Source organism: Zonotrichia leucophrys, chromosome 1, assembly GCF_028769735.1.
Source record: "Zonotrichia leucophrys gambelii isolate GWCS_2022_RI chromosome 1, RI_Zleu_2.0, whole genome shotgun sequence".
NCBI classification, from domain to species: Eukaryota; Metazoa; Chordata; class Aves; order Passeriformes; family Passerellidae; genus Zonotrichia; species Zonotrichia leucophrys.
The window spans coordinates 9,357,006-9,376,619 of record NC_088169.1 but is presented as its reverse complement, the minus strand read 5'-3'; the positions used below and the strand labels follow the sequence as shown (position 1 = coordinate 9,376,619).

The 19,614-nt window shown below is 41.7% G+C and overlaps 1 protein-coding gene across 7 annotated transcripts in view; it reads right to left on the bottom strand.

Annotated features, from left to right (window-relative positions):
• SRPX (sushi repeat containing protein X-linked) overlaps positions 1 to 19,614 on the bottom strand; it is a 39,143-nt gene that overhangs the window by 16,130 nt on the left and 3,399 nt on the right. For 3 of the 7 annotated variants that reach the window (XM_064704458.1, XM_064704823.1, XM_064704732.1), the window contains exon 2: positions 3,026 to 3,085. The exons of 2 other annotated variants lie outside the window; for them this stretch is intronic. In XM_064704458.1, coding sequence (XP_064560528.1) covers positions 3,026 to 3,085 — 60 coding nt within the window. Of the gene's footprint in view, positions 1 to 2,821; positions 2,849 to 3,025; positions 3,086 to 5,583; positions 5,715 to 19,614 lie in introns of those variants that run through there. 2 more of the 7 variants (XM_064704637.1, XM_064705003.1) reach the window with 2 other exon arrangements.

The window sequence follows — 19,614 nt, the reverse complement described above, 5'->3', positions numbered from 1 at the left end:
TCAGGTATTGTAAAGTGCCTGACTTTTTCTGTAAATTTTTGTGGTTTTACAAACACACTTGACTTGAGTAAACAACTACCCACATATTCATATTTTTAAAAGATAACTAACAGGTAAAAGATGCAGTTTAATGCACAAACACAACACTGAAAAGGTAAAAGCCTTTCCTGTAGTATCACTGCAGCTACAGTGGTTTCCAGAAACAAAACAAGCTCCTACAAAGAAGCAAAATGCATCTTACATTGGACCAAATGATTCTGCCAGAAAGAAGAACAAAAGCAAACATGCTTTTTGGATGCAGATAACTTGAAGAGCTTAGGAGGCACATCTGTTTGATTTAAAACATTACAATGCTTACTCTAGAACTGATTGTGATTAGAAGAAAGTAGGTGAGGCAGGGTTTACAAGCCATTTACAAATATTGGGGGTTAGACCAAGCAATACTGCTGGAAAAAACCCAGCTAACTTGAAAAGCACATCAAACAATACAACAAAGTTTTAGATCAAAGTTTGTTTATTTTTAAGTGAAGACACATATTGGTTTTCAAAGGCCATGCAGCTACATAGAGCATTTGTAGAATATTAGGTTTGTGTGAGGCCCCAAGGGGTACATAAGCTGTTCCCTGCCTCAAGGCAAGATCAGCTGTGTTCCTGAAGGCTTTGGGGATTATAAAAGCTAGAGATTTCCCAGACACCTTTTCTGGAACTTCACCATCTATACCAGGCTCTGTTCACCCAACTGAAATTTGAATTTTTTACTACCAGGACCGATATACTGGTTTCTTGTTTAATAGAAAGTTTGCACCTCAGCATAAAAAAGAACTAAAAGGTCCCTCAGCAATACAATATCCTGAATTTTCACTTAGTAGTGTATCCTGTGTTTGAACCCACTGGAAAACAGGCAGCAAACAGAAATGGTTGAAGCCCAATGTTGCCTTTAGAGCTATGGACACTGCCTAATCATTACAGTATCTGAGAAAACATATGTGAATGAGGATCACCAGAGCAGTGGCACTGGAGCTGTGATGAACACAGCAACTGCTGCACTCAGGAAACTTTTCCTCATGAAATGTGATCAGGGATGCCAAGTGGCAGGAAGGAAGGCACTTTCTAGAGCATCATCTCCCCCAGCCCCTTGGTCCTGTGTTCACAACCAGCACACCAAGTGACCAGCTGTAATGCTGCTTGCTGCTACACCAGCCACCAGAGCTGATGGTTCACCAGGGAGGAAGGGAAAAACTCCTTAAAAATGCTGTAGGCACAGAAAATCTTGGCCATGTTTCTCTGGAAAGCTGAGCAAGTGGTAAAACATCCAGATGAAGACAAAAGGGTTTAGTAGGGGGTTGATTTTCACCCCTCCCAGTAAACTGCAATGTTTTGTTTGCAGATGCCAAAGAGGATGAGTCTGTGTGCTTGTTTGCACATGTGCAGAAAGAAAAATCCAATGCTGCTTGCATATGTGAGCACCAATAACAAAAAACCATTCAATTCCTGTTATTGGTAAGTTTTATTTCCTAAGAAATGGGCCACACCCAAAATGCTGGACTGCACATCTGAGGAGAAGCTCTGAAGTTTGCTACACAACCTGTTTTTCCTTGCTTTGTCTTTCTCCATCCCCTTTCCCCACCAAACCAACATAAAGAAGTATGCTAATGAAGAATCAGCATTTTCTGTTCCAATGCTTTATATTCTTATTTCACATTGTCTGTTCCTCAACATTTGGCAGAAGTGCTTCCCAACTTGGGGCAGTTTTTAATGTCTGTGTGAACGAGTCATTATGTTTCACTTACCCTGGTGACATTTTGGCTGACATGAGAATAATCCATTTTGGATCACCATACAAAAGGAATTTACACAGAATACACATTTTAAATACTTGCCTGCCCTAGCATGAATTGGCATTGATTTATCTTCATGATCTATGAGTTCTTTTTCTATGTGTCTGCAGAGGATCACATGTTAAAAGGCAAAGAAAAAATGGCTTAACCTAAATAAAGCTTTAGAGAATTATTTATGCACATGTTTGAGAGCAAACTTTTATACTTGAGTATTTTACTGGGAGGAAGATGAGACATTTATGAAAACAGCAACATAGCCATAAAAGCTGTGTCTTCCCTTGGCTGTTCATAAATGTCTGAATTATTTTATGACTTACCTCTTATATGGCCCATTGATTCTTTGCAGAGAATCAATAATGTACAACAAGACATCAATGACCAGTATTTTTAAGTAATCAAAGTGATGATAACTCTAGTACATCCACAGATCAATTTACTAAAAAGAAACAGTTATCATTTAAGTGACAAATGAAATGCTACATGTCTTTAGTGTCTAGGCTTCTGAGAAATTTTGGCAGAGGAGAGTGATATTAAGACAAAGGCAGACTTTTTAGAAAATTGCCACTGCATATGGAAGATTTACTGGTAGCGGCAAAAAACTTCTCACTCTTGCTGAATGGCCAAGTCTTCCAGAACGGGAAAAAAACCTGAATTTGCTTTATAAATATGCACATCCCTTCACTCATCCAGCTACATAATTTGGTTTTGGAATGCACACATGCATTTGTAAAACACATTTCACTTGGCACTTCAGGTAGCAGATTAATCTAAAATGCAAGCAATTCTATGGAAAGAAAAAAGTCATGAAAATCAAGTTCTCTTGCATGTACTTCTATACATTACCATCAGAAAGCGCAGATTTTGAGTCAGTTTATCATTGATGGTTTTGTTAGCATGTATGGATAAGAAAGAGAAGCTCTTCCTGATTTTCATCATTCACAACCTGATCTCCCAGGAGCAAAGGCAATGTAAAAGTTACTTACGCGGGTGCATGAAAGAGCTGGGATCAATATTTGGTCTAATTTCCATTGTTAAAAACAGCAGAAATTAAATCTTGATCTAAATATCCATGAGAAAAAAACATGGAGCTGGATCACCAAGATTGTATAATCCATAGAAAGTAAAAAGAATGAAGCTTTCTGTCAGCAAGCAGTTGATCCTCTTTAGCACACAAGCAAAGCATTCACCTTTGTATCTACTGAGTGCATAAACATCCTCATCATCTTCAAGGGGTGAATATCCTGATCCTACAATAAAAAAGAAGAGAAAAAAAAACTGCAGCAAGAAAGGAAATATAAATTAAAAATAAAAGAAAGCTTTGAGAGAAAGACATGCAAGATTAGGATGCAATAATCTATGCAATGTCATCAGCATGGGCTTCTCTGAAGCTCAGAGTCATAGCAGACCTACTTTACAGTGAATTTGGAAGGGGCAAATGGATTTGATAATGAAGTGAAACAGTAAATTTCTCTTGGTGCTCCTATTGGAATGTTAAGTGGCACGTGCCAAGTCACAGCTGCTCTGTTACAGCAACCATGTAGGTGAAATGCTGAGCAGGGAGAGCAGAGCAGGCACAGGTGAGGGGGCTCATCAGAGGTTTCACTATAAAGTGGTTCCATAGTGTCAATGGCAGTTAACAGCCATCAGGCCAAACAGCAAAAGCAAAATGTAAATAACTCAAGTCCAACCATCCTTAATGACCTGTAAGATCCCGACACCAAGAACAAGACACTGAGGTAGATGACCTGCAAACACAAGTTACACTCAAATCAAAAACACAGTTTGGTATCAAGCATTCTTCTGGCATTTTCAAATAAAGAGACAACAAAGCTCCATACTTTTAAAACCCTGTGCAATGGCTGAAAACTTAAAATAAAGGTAGAAGCTGCTTTCTAAAAATCAGAAACCAGCTGGAGCACTACTACTCAAATAAACCATCAATAAAACAAAGCAGTTGGCAAAAAAGCCTTCAAAATTCCTAAACAACACTTATTTAAAGTCAGCAACTTCAGAGCATGAAGCTAATCTAAATTCTACATAAATCTTTTCTACAAAGAAAGGCTCATACAAATTCCCACTCTGAGATATCCTTTTAAAAACCTTGTAAGCAATGGGCAGGTACTCAGGGGCCACAGGAGCTTCTCACATGGAATCTCCAGCTACAGAATTTGGGGTTATTTCATCACCATTTGCTGACATCTGAGACTATGGTCTGTACAAGCTGCTGCTTAAAATTAGACAAAATTATTTAATTCATTCACCTCAATAAGCTACTGATTTCATGTGCAAAGCATGCAACTGTTCAGCAGAAATCAAACTCAAGAGTTTGATTTCTGTCAACATTTGTCTACAGATTCCATTTCTTTTTAAAAAAAACCCAAAATATCTGCCCAGAAAATGGTGAAACTTGGGTTTCTTATTCTACCAGACTCAAGAAAACCCAGCCCACGTATCTGCAGCTGGTCCATGGGAGCACTTCCCCTGCACTGGATCATTGGGAATCCCTCCACCAGTTTGAGCTGGGACCTGAAGAAGTGAATTTCCTCTGAAATTGAGGGACTTGTACACAATGAAGTCTTTCTATCACTTAAAATAATTTCTCTGGATTTTGAATATTTATTGTTGAGGTTCAATTTTGATACCTAAACACTGACATCTGAGAGACTTCTGAACATAAAACCAAACTTTGCACTTTAAATCTGACTGCATAGCAAAAAGCGCAAACTGTGATCCCTAAGGGCTTCAGGAAGGCCTTGATATGTAAATGAATACTTTTTTAAGCATCAATTTTTCTGCCAGAAATTGGAATACTCTTAGCTAATTACTCACTTTGAGGGCTACAAACTGTTACCTCAGTGTTATCACCAATAATTCTCCAAATTTTAGTGTGCATTTTAGACTTTAGCATTCAAAATTAGTAAATCTTAGAATTATGTGAGCTCTTATGCATTTGCCTTTCCTTAGACAAGAAACGATTAAACGCTTCTGACAGTTTTCTAAGAAAAACTGGCCTTAAAGAGTTATTCACTGCTTTTGTCCAGAAACAAGGCTCTCCTGATGGAGCTCAACATCTCCCATTTCCAGCTCATTTTCTACCTCAAAATGAGAAGCCAGTCATATCTCTTTCCTAACAATCAGTGTTTTCTTAATAAACACAACAGGCTTGGCTTAGAGAGCCATGGAAGAGGCGTTGCCAGTTCATCTCCAGTTTCTCAGGCACAATTCAAAGCATTTCTGCCTCACATATACTGAAAACTGGGCTAGCAAGCCATATAAGGACATTGTCCATGCTAAAATTATCATAGCTGGTTCCTGCCAAAAATAGGTGCGGACTTTGTTCTGGCAGATGTCAAGCAAAACACATGAAATAAAACTTTAATTTAAAGATTAATCTATGGATTTACACAATTCTGTTTATGTCAGGAAAAAAAAAGATTTCTTCATTCACAAAATAAAATTTTGTCTCTATTGCAGAGGTTCACTTGTACAGTTTGATGGCAAGATCAGGGCACAAGAACATAGTGCCAAGCCAGGCACTGCATACACATGAACAACACTTCACATGCTATATATAATTCCTTTGTAACAGAGAAAAAGAAGGAATGTGACACAGAAGAGGCAAAGTTCTGGCACGGGAAACTGCGGTGAAAGCGACGGAAAACGAGAATTCGGTGCTGTCATTTCTATATCAGAATCCAGTGCAGCGACCCCGGCCCCGCTCCCAGCCCTGCCGCCCCTTCCTCACCCTCGTACTCCAGGCTGGCCCCGGCGCCCAGGGCGAGCAGCGCGGCGAGGCGCAGCCAGCAGCTCCCCATGCTCCTCACGGCGGCTCTGCCCGGCCCGGGGCTCCAGCAGCAGGAGGAGGAGGAGGAGGAAGAGGAGGAGGAAGAGGAGGAAAAGGAGGAAGAGGAGGAGGAGATGGAGATGATTCTCCGAGCGGCTCCCGCCGACTCCGGTGTCCCTGTGCCGGGTGTTGTCCCCCCCGAGGGGCTCCCGCTGCCCGGTGTCCCCTGGGACTCCCCCTGTGCTGTCCTGGCCCGCAGGGATGTGCGGGATCCCCGCCTGGTCCGTGAGCCGGCCCTGCTGTGCCAGCCCTGCCTCAGCCAGGGCACCGAGGGGCCGGGACTCCGTGCCTGGCCAAGTGACATTCCACAGCATCACAGAATGTACTAGGCTGGAAAAGACATCATCGAGTGTGACCTGAGACCACCATGTCAACTATAACACGGTACTGAGCGCCACGTCCAGTCGTTCCTTAAATACCTCCGGGGAAAGTGACTGCCCCACCTCCCTGGACTGCCCGTTCTGATGTGTCATCACCCTTTCAGTGAAAAAAAATATTTTTCCTAATGCCCCGCCCTGGTGCAACTTAAATACCACGTACTGCCATCCTATCGCTTGCTGCCTGGCGGAAGAGATCTCGTTTTGTTATGCCTCCTTTCAGGAGTCCTAGAGAGCAACACGGTGCCCACTGAGCTCCTTTACTCCAGGCTAACCCAGCTCCCTCAGCCGCTCCCCACAGCTCCTGTGCCCCAGAGCCTTCCCAGCACAGTCCCCCTTCTCTGGACATGCTCCAGCCCCTCAATGCCCTGGCTGAATTAAAGGGTCCAGAACTGGTCACAGCACTCGTGGGTGCCTCACCAGAACAGGAGGACAATCTCTGCCCTGGTCCTGCTGGCCACACTATTGGTGACACAGGCCAGGTGACACTGGCGTCCCCTGGGCACACATGGCTCATGTTCAGCCACTGCTGACCAGCACCTCCAGGTCCTTTACCTCCAGGAACCTTTCCAGCCACTCTGCCCGTAGCCTATAGTGCAAAGATCACCACATTTCCAACTTTTTTAATGCTGCTGGGAAATGGAGAACAGCAAAAAAACCTAAAAATACAGCAATAATAGCCAATTTCAGTTGCATGATAGATTTCAGAGAATAACAAAAAGGAAGAGAGCAAAATGAAAAACAACATAAAAAACAAAAGTCACCTCAAAACTAAAATGACACTGTGTCTTGAGCACACAGAAACAACACGAATTAAATGAACCTAGGTGGCATCTTCTGTAGTCTGCAGACTACAGAAAAACCAAAAGCCACCTCAAAACTATGACAGTCTTGAGAACACAAAAACACCATTAATTAAATGAACCTAGGTGGCATCTTCTGTAGTCTGGCTATTCTTGGTACTGGGAGGAAAGAGAAAGCTCCTTTCACATTTAACCTATCCTTCAAATCAGAGAAAAAGTGCCTGGGAATTCCTCCCATATTCAAAAAGTTCATCAGTTTAACCATGTGTAAAAAGAGAATGACCAGTTTCCACCAGTAAGTTTGCAACATCTGGATTTAGTTCCTCCAATGTTTTGCCTCATAGTTTTACATTCCACAGTATCTGAAGGCAAATCAAATATGTAAATTTAAAACCTTAACTCCACTGCAGCAAACTGAAGAGCTTCTTGGAGAATGGCATGGCTAAGGTCACTCTAAGACCTCAGAAGTCTGGGAGAAGCACATGATGGGGCAGAAAAGGCACAAAATGGTCATGTTCACATTTTGTGTATAAAAATACTTGCACTCATCTTTATGATGGTACTAAAAATGGAAAGCTGGGTTTTTCATCTCATTCTTTACTGGCTGAACATTACACCCCAGAGGTCTGCAACGTTCATGTCTAAAAACCATTTGCTTTGGTGGGACTTCAGCATTTCTTTAAAAACTGCCTGCACAGTTAGGTGTTTTGTTGCATCTGGTCTATGAAGCCTTATATATATATTTTTTGTTGTTCTTGGTGCTGTTTTATAATAGAAATCCTACAATCATGGAAGGGTTTGGGTTGGAATGAACTTTAAAGCATTGAAACAAAACCATTTTGTATTCAGCAGTAATTGTGCTAAACTGAGAAGCAGAGGATATCAAGAAAATCATGGCATGGTCCTGAATGCCAGCCAAGTTAATAATCTTATGTGCAGTTTATTAGCCCAAATGAATAACTTCCAGAGATGTTTAAGCATTTCCCTGCTCATACATATGGAAATACACAGGTGTATAGCACAGATTTGAGTTTCCATGCACAGCCACGTGCACCGCTGTGCTTCTATTCCTTGCAGGTGTAGAGCCTTTCAGGCTCAGAAAACAATCCTACACCAAGAGGATCCCCTCAGGGCTGTACACAGATTAATTCACTGTGTCTCAGTATTGACTAAGATGCAAACACCATGTTTTAGTGCACAGGTTTTAACTTGCTTCAAGAGAGATGCCTCATAAAAGATATCCCATCAAAGAACAGCTCTTTGAAAGTCCCAATCAAAGCACAACTGAAATGCAGAACAGAAAACTTCAGAATTATCAAGCTCAAAAGAGGTCAGAGATGCCTGAAGTTTGCATGCCAGCAGTAGTTTATGCTTTGTGAAGTAAAATCACCCAATAACACAGAAATCATTAACTGGATTAGGAAAATGCAGGCATGGGGTCTTCCAAAAGATTCTCTCTTTCCTCTTTCCTTGCTATCTGTGACCCAATGTGACTATGAAGAAACACTGTAGCTGACACCGAGCCCTGAAGGTGTTTCCAAACAGATTAATTACATTTTGAGAGAGCTATCGCTCTGCATAGAAGGCAGATAACAAAATAAAACTTGTTTCATGTGTTGGCAAATGTTGTGCAACAAAAAAAAGCACTACTCCTGATCAAGGAGTTTCCTTCACCTCAGTGCCATACCCAGAAGCAGATGGCCATGCCCATGCAGTTTACTCTCAGAAAAATCAGTGGTGAGATGGAAACTGTATGGATACAGAAGTTAGTGCTAGTCCAGAAAAGTTCTGTAAAATACAATTCTGTATTCTGCTTCCTTTTATGGACACATGTAAATACCTTAGATACAGCAAACAAAGCAAAACATTTTCCACCACTGATTTTGGTTTATTTTTCCCACTCCAGACTGGCAATAAAAAGTGGAAGTGGCTCAAGTGGCTCTGACTCAATGCAGGCAGAAGTGCTGTAACACAGCTTGAGTCAAGGGAAAGCTGGCAGACATAACAAGAAGCTACAAACCTCTTTGCCAACACCTCCATAAGATCCAGGAACCTTAGTGCAGTCCCAGGCTGCTCCTGCATACCTTGCTCCATTGCAAATGAATTTGCTCCCCCTGTAATCAGGTGTTTAGTGTTAGAATGAGCAGTATGTTCAAATGCAGCTTGCAGTTTGCACCATTAAATGGCCAAAGGTTGTTTTTTAAATACTATTCATTTGAAGCTGTAAAAAAAATATTCTTTATGAAAATGGTGTCCTTATATTCAATGAAAACAAACGAGGTATTTCCAGAATACTAGTTCTGGAATTCTAAAGAAAACTCCAGAATCCTAATTCTGGAAATTCTGGTTTGCCCTGAATTGCTTTTGTGATGTGACATTCTGGGTGATTCAATGAAAAGTGACAATTGAATTTAATTTTAAGTTATCAAACATGTATACATCTACAAATTGGGTTTTCAACAGAAAATTGAGGAAAATGTAGACCCAAAACCAGTGAAATATATAGATGAAAAGCCTCTAAATTCTACTTTATTGCAATAAAGTGTTGATTACTGTGGGGGGAAAAGAGGAAACTCAAAAGGCCAGTAAAGATACATTTGGGAGTTAACATCAGTGCAACTTCAAGAAAAGTATCAGTCATCTCCTTTGTTGATCCATGTCTCCCACATAAGCCATGTTCCCTTGGTGGCTGAGCAGTATGAGCCACAAGGTGCCACAATGATTCATCAAGAGAATGGGAACAAGCTGGCAGCTTGGCTCAAAGGGAAAAATCTGACTATTACATACATGAAGAGTGCCCTCAAGTGATATTGATTTTCAGCCCGATCAGTGAGTTGGTTTTTGTTTGATTTGGCTCACTGCCCGAAGACTTTAATAATGAGGAGCAGAGGAAAAAGAAGAGTTATCTTCCCTGATTTTTTAAGCTACCAAGAGAGGGTTCAAAAGCTTCTTTCCTCCCTTTTAAAGGGCTCCACCTAAATAAGGAACTTTCAGTAAAGTGAAATACAGCAAAACAAAATAAAAACTCTGAAAAGGCAGGCAAACAAACGAAGTCACTGATCATTTGGAAAGGCACCTCGTTATGCCAGCAGCAGACTAACATGGACGAGACGAGAGAAAAATGTTTCCCTTGTTCAGGCTGTGAGGAATTAGAAGTTTGATTTTTTTTCTTAAGGTACTCCTCAATAAATAATGCTAAAACATTTAGTGGCAGCTTCTCTCTTTATGATCAGAAACTATCACAGGCTGTTACCAGAGAGAGGATGAAAAGTGTCATGAACACTAAAATGCAAACCAATTCAGCTGAACAAAATGTACATCCTTTAATCAACAGGTTTAAGGAAGGTACATGCTGCATTACTTCTACACAAAACACAGACATTTAGCTGCATACGGCAAAATATATTTGTTACCCTGATCACAGATGCTTTTCTAGTTTAGTTTAGCTTTAGGTATAGCTTTTCTGCTACACCTAAACTCTGGCTAAGCCTTCAACAGCCACAGCAGCCATGGGGTTGTCCATGGATTTAGAAGAATGTTTCATACAGAAGAATTTGCACTCTGTGCCTGACAAAATACAGGAGCCTTGCAAAGGCTGTTTTTTGTGAGGGGTCAGAGCCTGGAGCAGTGTCTCAGTGGTTATTCCACACCATGACATGGTGGTTAATCCATGTACACATCATCACTGCAGACATCAGGAGTAAGGGACTCTCCCTTGTGGGAAGAAGGGAGTGACTTTGAATGGAAAACTGAGAAATAATTCCTGTGAACATACTTCAATACAGGGTTTTTTCCCTTATATCAAGATATTAAGAGTCTTTAAAATAGGCTTACATTTTAGGAGCACATTGAAAACACAAAAACATGAAGTCACCTATAGAAGACTAATAAAGGACTGAAAAGAGGTAGAACTACTGGTAACTGTTTAATTAAATAAAGACCATTTAAGCTGAAAGTCTCTCTAATGATGAGTTCCAGTGAACTTTGAATAACTTTCCAAAGGAGGAGGTTGAAAACTAATCCTGCTCTATTCTGAATTGGTGGCAGATGGAAGAAATTTTTTTCTTTTTTTTCTTTTTAATGCTGACACTGGAAACTGGCACATCTCAGCTTCTAACTTTGAATACTACAGTACCAGATACACTGGGGGTTTTTATCCTTCAGACACGTTATTTCTGAAGCTCTGCCATTTTAAAAAGGTTTTTCAGATTTTATGAGCAGACTAAAAGAAAGGCTCCCTATGAAAAATCTCAGCTTCAAGTGTCAGACACTACACCAACACTCGAAAACTAGCATCAGGAGCTGTCTGTAATCCATAGGAAACTCTCCAACAAGTTCCTAGAAAACAGAAGGGGAGTGGAAAAATGTGATGTTGCTGAGAGTGATCTCCTCCTGCTCTTTAGTAAGTGGAGACACAGAGTGTCAGAAGCAACACAGAAATACTATAAACCCTAAGCTGGCAGCAAGCACCCTTCTTTGAAGAAAATAGGGACTTAAGGACTCCAGGACTACTTCTGCTCATGTTTACTAGTGCTTTGCAAGGGTAGAGAAAAAGCAGGCATTGCATCAGTGAGGAACAGCTGAAGGAACAACTCCAGGGGAAGTAGGGCAGTCAACAGGACAAAAACTGAGCAAAGACAACAGAAAAACAGGTGGAACTCAAAATCCAAAAGAAGATGTACAGGAGTTTCAAATTTAATAGCAAACCAATAATTGAAGGAAAAGGTAAGCAACTGCTGTCAGGACACAGGAGATAGGAATTTAATTTTTTTACAAAGAATAGCATTAAAAACAGCCTCACAACAAACAGTATTTAATATAACCAAAAGCACAGAAGTTGTATAAACCAATTCTTGAGAAGCAGCTTGCTCCTTTTGTTTAAAATAATCAATGTTAATCACAGCCTAAGGTAGAGTCAAAAGTTCTTTTCACAGAGCCAGCAAAAAATAATGCTGATTAGATTTTAAAGGAACATTTGAGACAAACCCTTGTTCTTTTTTCATTAATATTCATGTCAGTGGCAAATCCCCATCAGGAAGATGTTCTCACTTCCATCAAAATCAAGAGGGTAAACAAATTTCCTTCTGAAAGAGTGGCTGCCAAGGTCATTTGAGAGGATATTGGCCTAGAAGATCCAGCTTCACTGATGATCCACACTGTTTGGGGCACCACAATATAAACAAGATATAAAGGTAATAGGGAACATCCAAAGAAGGCTACAAAGATGAGGAAGGGCCTTGAGGGGAAGCTGAGTGAGGAGCAGCTGAGGGTGTTTGCTCTGTTCAGCCTGGAGGAGACTGAGGGGAGACCTCAGTGCAGTCACAGCTTCCTGTGAGGGGAACAGGAGGGGCAGTGACAGGACCCGAGGGAACGGCCTGAAGCTGTGTCAGGGGAAGTTTAGGTTGGATGTTAGGAATATCCAGAGGGTGGCTGGGCATGGAACAGGCTCCCCAGGGCAGTGGTCACAGCACCAGCCTGGCAGAGCTCCAGAAGCATTTGGACAATGCTGTCAGGTGTGGTTCTTTGGGCTGCCCTGTGCAGAGCCAGGAGCTGAACTTTGATGATCCTAATTGGTCCTTTCCAATTCAGGATATTCTATGATTTTTATCTATAGATATATAGATATATATCTGTGTATATATATATACACACACACACACACACGTAGCCATAGTGCCAACAACAATGCTCAGGAACTGCAAATGCCCCAAACTAGAAAGTAAATAAATAAAAGGAAATCAAAATAATATTCAATTTCCTCTGCCTTTGGAACCCTAACTGCTGGTTTAAGGCAAAAGGAGACCAGGCAATACCAATATAATAACTTAAACAAACTTAATGACCTCAACACACTGAGGCCGTTTCCAGAATTACACCTTGCTTCTTCAGGAGAGAGAAAAGGGCAATGGAAAATCCACTGGCCCCTACCAGAAACAGGAGAGCTGACTGAAACACCTAAAAAGGAACCCTAAAAGAAACCTGTTTGGAAAGAAGAGGAACATGGACATGGTCAACTTGGTTTTATATTCAAAAGGTTTTAAGTACAAAAAATACAAGAGGTATGGCCAGCACCATGGCTCTTAGCAAGAAGGATGATGATGCCCTGTTTCCTTCAGCTCCTAAAACTGCAGTGGCAGGTGCAGCCCCAGGCTCCTGACACCAGGACAGAGTGTGCTGGGAAGCTGCAGGGCTCAGCAGGGAAATGTGAAGTTATGCTGTGTTTGGTGCAGCTATGATACTTAATAAGGATGGCCATGCCCAGGGTCCCTTTCATTAAGGGCAGGGATTGATGAACAGCATCTGGCAGGAATGGCCAGCTGCAGCAAGCAAAGCTGCCAGACAGCTTCAAATTACCAAGGTCAGGGTTCACTTAACATAATTAGTGTATTATCCTTTAATAGTCAGTTCTATGAATTTTAGTTTCCACAAAATCAGTTTAGTAGTGAAAAAATTCTCAAGTTTCATAAACATCTTTAAGATGACAACTAAAGACTGTCAGAGAAAAAACCCCAAGAACAAAACAAGAGAAATTTGGAGCAGAACAGATATTTTTAAACAACAGATGTACAGACTTGGTGGTATTCTTGTTACACCAGTTTCTTCTGAGTGTCAAAATATTACAGTAGTCAAAGACACTGAAAACATACACCAAGGATCAGGTGTTTGCCTCAGAATGGCAGGGTTGAGATGCCATTGTATTTCTCACTGTTTCCTCTCACAGAAGCATCAAAGTCTGAGAAACTGACTTGTGATGTTTCAGGGCTTGCCATTAAAAGCAGACTGACAATCTGCAAATCTTCCATGTGGACCAGAGATGGATGTAAAAAGGGAGCATGTGAAACACACTGGGGGAAAAATAATCCACCAAAAAGGTACAAAGCTAGAAATAGTTCTCACGGAAAAATGAAACCACTGCCTAAATTGCTACTGAGAGTTAATACACTGTAAATAATGTGGAATTTTACCCAAACATGTGAGATGTATCGCTGCCCATAATGCTCACAGCAGCTCCAGCTCTGACAGGGGCTGGGCCTCGGGATGCCTCTGTCCCTGCAGCCAGAGCTGATCCCTGTCCCAGCTCTGCTCATGCCTCTGGGCTGCTGGAGATCCCTGTCCCACTACCAGCCCTCACAGAACCAGGACAAACCTCACCCTGAAGTCTTCTGTGAAGAAAAGAGAAATTTGAATCCTCCTCCCCCTTTTTTTTTTTAAATAATTGAAAAATATCACTTTTGCAGTTTCCTATGTATCTCAACCAGGTATAACATTTCATAGAAAAATAACCTCTTCAGCTGAGGAACACAGGTTTTGTAAAAAGCCATAATGATTTGGACCACCCAAACATAAAATCAAGTGCTCATATTCCTGGATTTGATGCTCTCACCTTCCCTTTGTAAATCTGAATCCATGTCATTAAAAATGCTCCAAGATTTGACATGGATTTCCATTGCAGACAGACCAAATAACCAAAGGATACACAGAGTTGTCTATGTAAAAATGTGCTTCTGAGTTGATTCCTTTCCATGATTTAAAGTTTCACCTCTTACAAAATTTTACTATAACACACAAAAAATTAAGAAACATCCTGTACAGTCAGTTTCACAGTGTGGTGTGTCTTGTGTGCAAAAGACAGCATCACTCCCTGGCTGCTGCTATCACAGGCCTGTACTGGCCTCACTACATGGAGGGAAATGGGATGTTGTGTTTGGCAGGGAGTCCTGGCAGAAGGCAAAGGGTCACACAAGCTGCACACAGCAGCTCCCCAGGCACTCTGGCCACTCTGCCCCTGTGCAGTCACAGCCTCTCATTTGTAAGGATTTAACAGCAACCTGACACAAATTCAACATTTGACACTAAGAAAACAGCCAAAGGGCAACCTCCAGCAACACCTGATAGTAACCCAGCTCACTCAGGGAACAGGAAACATTTTCTGGGAAAAAGCAGATATAGCACAGCTTGTTACAACCATCCCTCGACAGCCCTGTGCCTTGGCAAGGAGCTGTCAGCAGGAGCAGTCCATCAGGCAGCTGCTGGGAGCTTGCTCCAGCTGTCAGAGTTTCAGGAGCCTGTTGCAGGGCTGGAATGCTCTCATTGCAGGTGGCTGACAAGTAAAAGCCCAGAAGCTGCAGTGCTGTCTGAACTTGTGATTGCTGCGCACCCTGGTGCCTGCCAAGCTGCCCCCTCCACACACAGAAAGTGCCTCACTGCAATGGCAGGGATTCCTCACAGCTCTCTGCACACTGGAAATGAGAGGTGAGTAGGAATTGAGTAGCATGGTGTTAAAAGTAATGTTTATAACACAAAACATGAGTTCCTGCATCAGCTCTGAAAAGGGCTTGGGAGGAGAGTGAGGAGTTTGTGGAATGGAACAGGTGCCCAGGACTTGCAGGTTGAACTTTATTTAAATTACTCATCTTTGCAGCCATAAGGTCTTACTTTTGCCTTCCCTTTGTGCACTTCTGTAGCCATTTGTCAGCCCCACTTACCATGGTATCTTCATACAAGAAAGGCCAAGAACATTTTGGAGAGCATGGCTTTCTGTGAACTGGAACCCTGAACACCACCTACACCACAAAATCCATTATTAATACTTTTTTTTATTCTCATGTGTCACATACTACAAGTTTGATCTTTTTCTGTGGCCTGTCCTGCCTTCTCGTGGCCTTTGTGCAGTAAGAGAAGCTTTGTTAATGGCAGAAGAGTAAACAGAGACCAGGATTGTACTTTAGAGACAACATTCACCCACTGCAAATAAATCTAAGCCCATACTCCTTGTGATGGGCTTACAAATAGGGAAATGTTTTCTAACTCAGATGGAGGACTTACTTTCAATTCCTTTGGACTGACTTGTTTTGGCAAACCAATTTACTCTTCCAATAGGAAAATGAGCTATAAATCAACATTATCTTTCTGCAGAGTTAAAAGTTGCTTTTTATTACACACAAAATAAAAAAATTATGGCTTTTAATGCATATTATTGCTAAAATGTCCGAGTGATTTTATAAGTATGACACATATTAATGACTTGCCTACAATATGGCAGATAAAAATATTGCAAAAGAATGGGCTTGGATAAGAATGAAACAAAAGTACTTAAAGGGCTGCAGTGCATGTCTCATGCTGTTCCTGGTATCTAAGAGGTTTGAAATGCCTTGAAGACATCTAAAGGTACAATTTAATATTCTTGGTTTTGACATGCAGTTAGAGAGAGGTACAGAATCCCTAATCAGAAACACTTCTCCTAAAAACAGAGCCAAAACACAATTCAGGTGTTCCAGTTTCCAAAAAGATGACAAGCTGTCAGACTGTCAAACACTGCAAGCTTCCAGAGCGCTGGTGAAACAGAGGTATCAGTGATATACCAGGAGCACTGCTGGCATTCCTACAAATGCTGCCTTCCCTTATTAAAGAAACACTCAGGATTTGATGTATTTCACTGGAAATTTCCCTAAACTCTAAGTCAAAGTAAGTTTCCAGTTATGGTTATCTCCTGTTCCTCCCAGATATGTATTTCCTACCTCATTATAATAAATGTCAAGTACCAACAAGAAACTCAAAATATTGTTCCAGACACCCACCAAAATGGATGCACACCCAGAAGCTTTAACTGAAGCAATAAGGACAGCAATGGAAAGACAAGCCAGAAGAGCACACAGGAATGCCTGGAGCCACAACCAGGTCCAGGTCACCCTTTCTCAACTCCAAAGAGACACAAAAGCCACCTGTAGCATTTCCATAACTAAATACACACACATGGTGTTACTTGATATGGTGCAATGGCAATAACTGCAGCTGAATGAATGTTTTCAGTCAAAGCTCTCTGCACAAACCATATTACTAAGGGGGTGCAGACACAGGCCAACCAACTGCTTTAATGTGACTAAAAAGAAACCAGTACTGCAAAGCTGAAGCAAATTATCAGTCAGATGCCTTCACAAGAAACAAGTCACCTGTTCAGGTGACTTCAGCAAGTCATCTGTTTTTTTTTCTTATTACAGAAATAGGAAAGGTACCTGCTTTCAGCATAGTTCACTCACATCCACTCCTTTCCCAGCAAGTATGGGAAATACCTTTATATTTTTTGTTGGGATGGTTTTCTTATTTACACATTTCACTATGACATATAACTCAGGTGCAATGTTTCTGGTATCTGTCCCTGGGCAGTTTAGAACAGGGAATGCAAGCCAACATGGTTTTAATCTTCAGGAATAGCTGTACAGAGGCATGTTAATTTTGGGCCCTTTCACTAACAAATCACACAGTATAACTAGAAAGCCACAATGGATGGACTCAAGACCGGCAGACTCAAACTGAGTAATTATATTTGAGTTGACAACTCCAAAGAAAACTCCAACAGGCAGAGGTTCACAATTTAACTGAGGCAGGAGCTAGAAGCAGCATCTTCCCCCACTTCCAGCATCAGGAATTCTGACAAAAAAACCTCTGAGGGACACCAGGATGGAGCACGGACCCTGGCAGGTTAAAACTCTGTTGACACAGCCTAAAAGGGGACAGACTTTGCTGAGTGAATCATGTTGCCAGCCCACACTGGTTAAGTGTAGGCTTTGGGTAAACCAGGCAGCACAACATGGCATGGCTGCCAAAGCCTGACTGCAGCACTGCTTCCAAAGTGCAGTGCTATTCTTGTGAATGTGTGTGCAACACATCTAAATCCAGTACCCGAAATAACAATGGCATTTCCTCAAAAGAACAAGAAGAGGGCAAGACGTAGGGAAGAAAAAAATCAGATGTCTTCATTCATGCTGCTCAAATTATAAGGAGATGTGTCTATTCGGAGTTGTGACAAATTTTAAATTTTGCACAATGGGAAAGAAAGAGTTTCCTTCCATATCAACAGCACAGTAGTTTCAGAATCTTCAAAACAAGATTTATTTATAAAACTTCTAAATCATCCAGTCTTCACATGTGCAGTACTCTCACATGCACATGCATTTTTTTATCTACTGCAAGATCTGAAGCAAGTGATAGTACTAACATAAATTTTAATGTTATATACCTTACTGCAAAGCTGCAGAAGTTTCTTCTGTGTCTCCCTGAAGGACACAGCAGCACATCACAAATCAAAGACGATACAAATCAAAGATGTATCCACCCATAAAGAGACACTTACTCACCAGTTTCAAACAAATGAATGCAATCAAGAATCTTTATGACACACATCCTGCATGTTTGTTGTGGGTCTTCTTTTCTCTCCTCAAAAACAGTTCATAATAACCTTCTAGTGTCCCAGAAGAACAACCCAAAATTTCAAGCATTCTTTATATTTCAGGTCTATGTATCAGGCAGAAAAACTTGAGTCTTTTCGAGCAGCCCACCTGAACCCCAGACATGTCATCTGTCCTTAGCTGAAGACGTATTTTCACTAAGCAAGCAAAAAAGCATGAAGTTATACAAACTGTATCTGCTCAAATGGCAAAAACCTTTGCCAAAAATGTCCAGCCACCCCCAGCTTGAGCTGCACAGGCTGCCAGAAGCTCAGCACTCTGCCATGGCTGGAGGTGTTTCCCTCTCCCAGCCTGTAATTTGCCCTGCACGCTGCCAGGAGGGGATGGCAGCTCTTCCCAAATACTGAGCCAATGCTCAACAGCCAAAAGGAGGGCAGTGAGGATGTGCAGAAGGCTGGAAGAGACAGCACCATCCAGAGCAGCAAGGTGGGACCCACCCTCAGTGCTTATTTCACATCAAATAGCACAAGAGGGCCCAGGAGAACATCCAGAACAATTCATGTGAATCTTGTCCTGGTTTGGCTCACTAGCAGGCCCCCCTTCCCCAGAGGTTTGTGATCCCTTGGAAATCACCCTGTTAACTCACAGCCAGGGATGCTCACCCAGGGGAGGGCAGGACATGTACTGATGGCTATCTCAAGTGCAAGCTTTTACACTGCAGATGTTTGGTAAGCCTTTGTCATGCCAGACTTACTGCTGCAGTGGACCAAGACAAGGGGTACAGCAGCTTACAGACATGAAAAAAATTGTCATTGATGGCTCTATGGCACCTCCTGTACACGTCCAGTGCTTGCCCAGACTTGGCTACCCAGGACATTAAATGCACTTAATTTGTCTTGCTTTCTGGCAAGGTGTATTTCACTCTGAGAGAAAGGACAGTTCAACAACTCATTGAAATATCCTTAATTTCACTCTCTGTTTATGTGATCTCACCCTGGAGATTTCAGTTGCACTGAAGCCCCCAGGTGCTGCTGAAGAGTGAGCAGGCTGAGCACAGAGGAGGCAATGACCTGATTATTTAAGGACCACTCAGGAAGAAATGTACTGCTTTGGTAATGCTTATTAAACTGCAAGGAGTTTTCAGTGGGGAATTATGCTCATGAAAATGCTCCACTTCACACAGGAATATATTAAAGCAGTGTCAGGAGATAAGTTAACATTATTGATTGATATAACAAGACATATCTGTTATGCCTGAGGTCACCTGAGAATGCTGCTGGAAGTCTTACTCACATGCAACTGTCCAGGTAACTGGAGCTTGTTTAGACAGAGCCAGCCCATCCAAAGCACAACTGTGGATGAAGCTGTGCCTTAGAACACCTGGTTGTATTCAGAACATCACAGAATCATAGAATGGTTTGGATTGGAAAGGATCTTAAAGCTGATCTAGCCCCCTGCTGTGGACCAGGACACCTTTCCTTAGACCATTCATTCCCATGCTGGGTTTGGCCAGCACACAACACCTCCAGGTCTGTGTGCACCACGGTCAGAGCGGCGCCTGCAGCT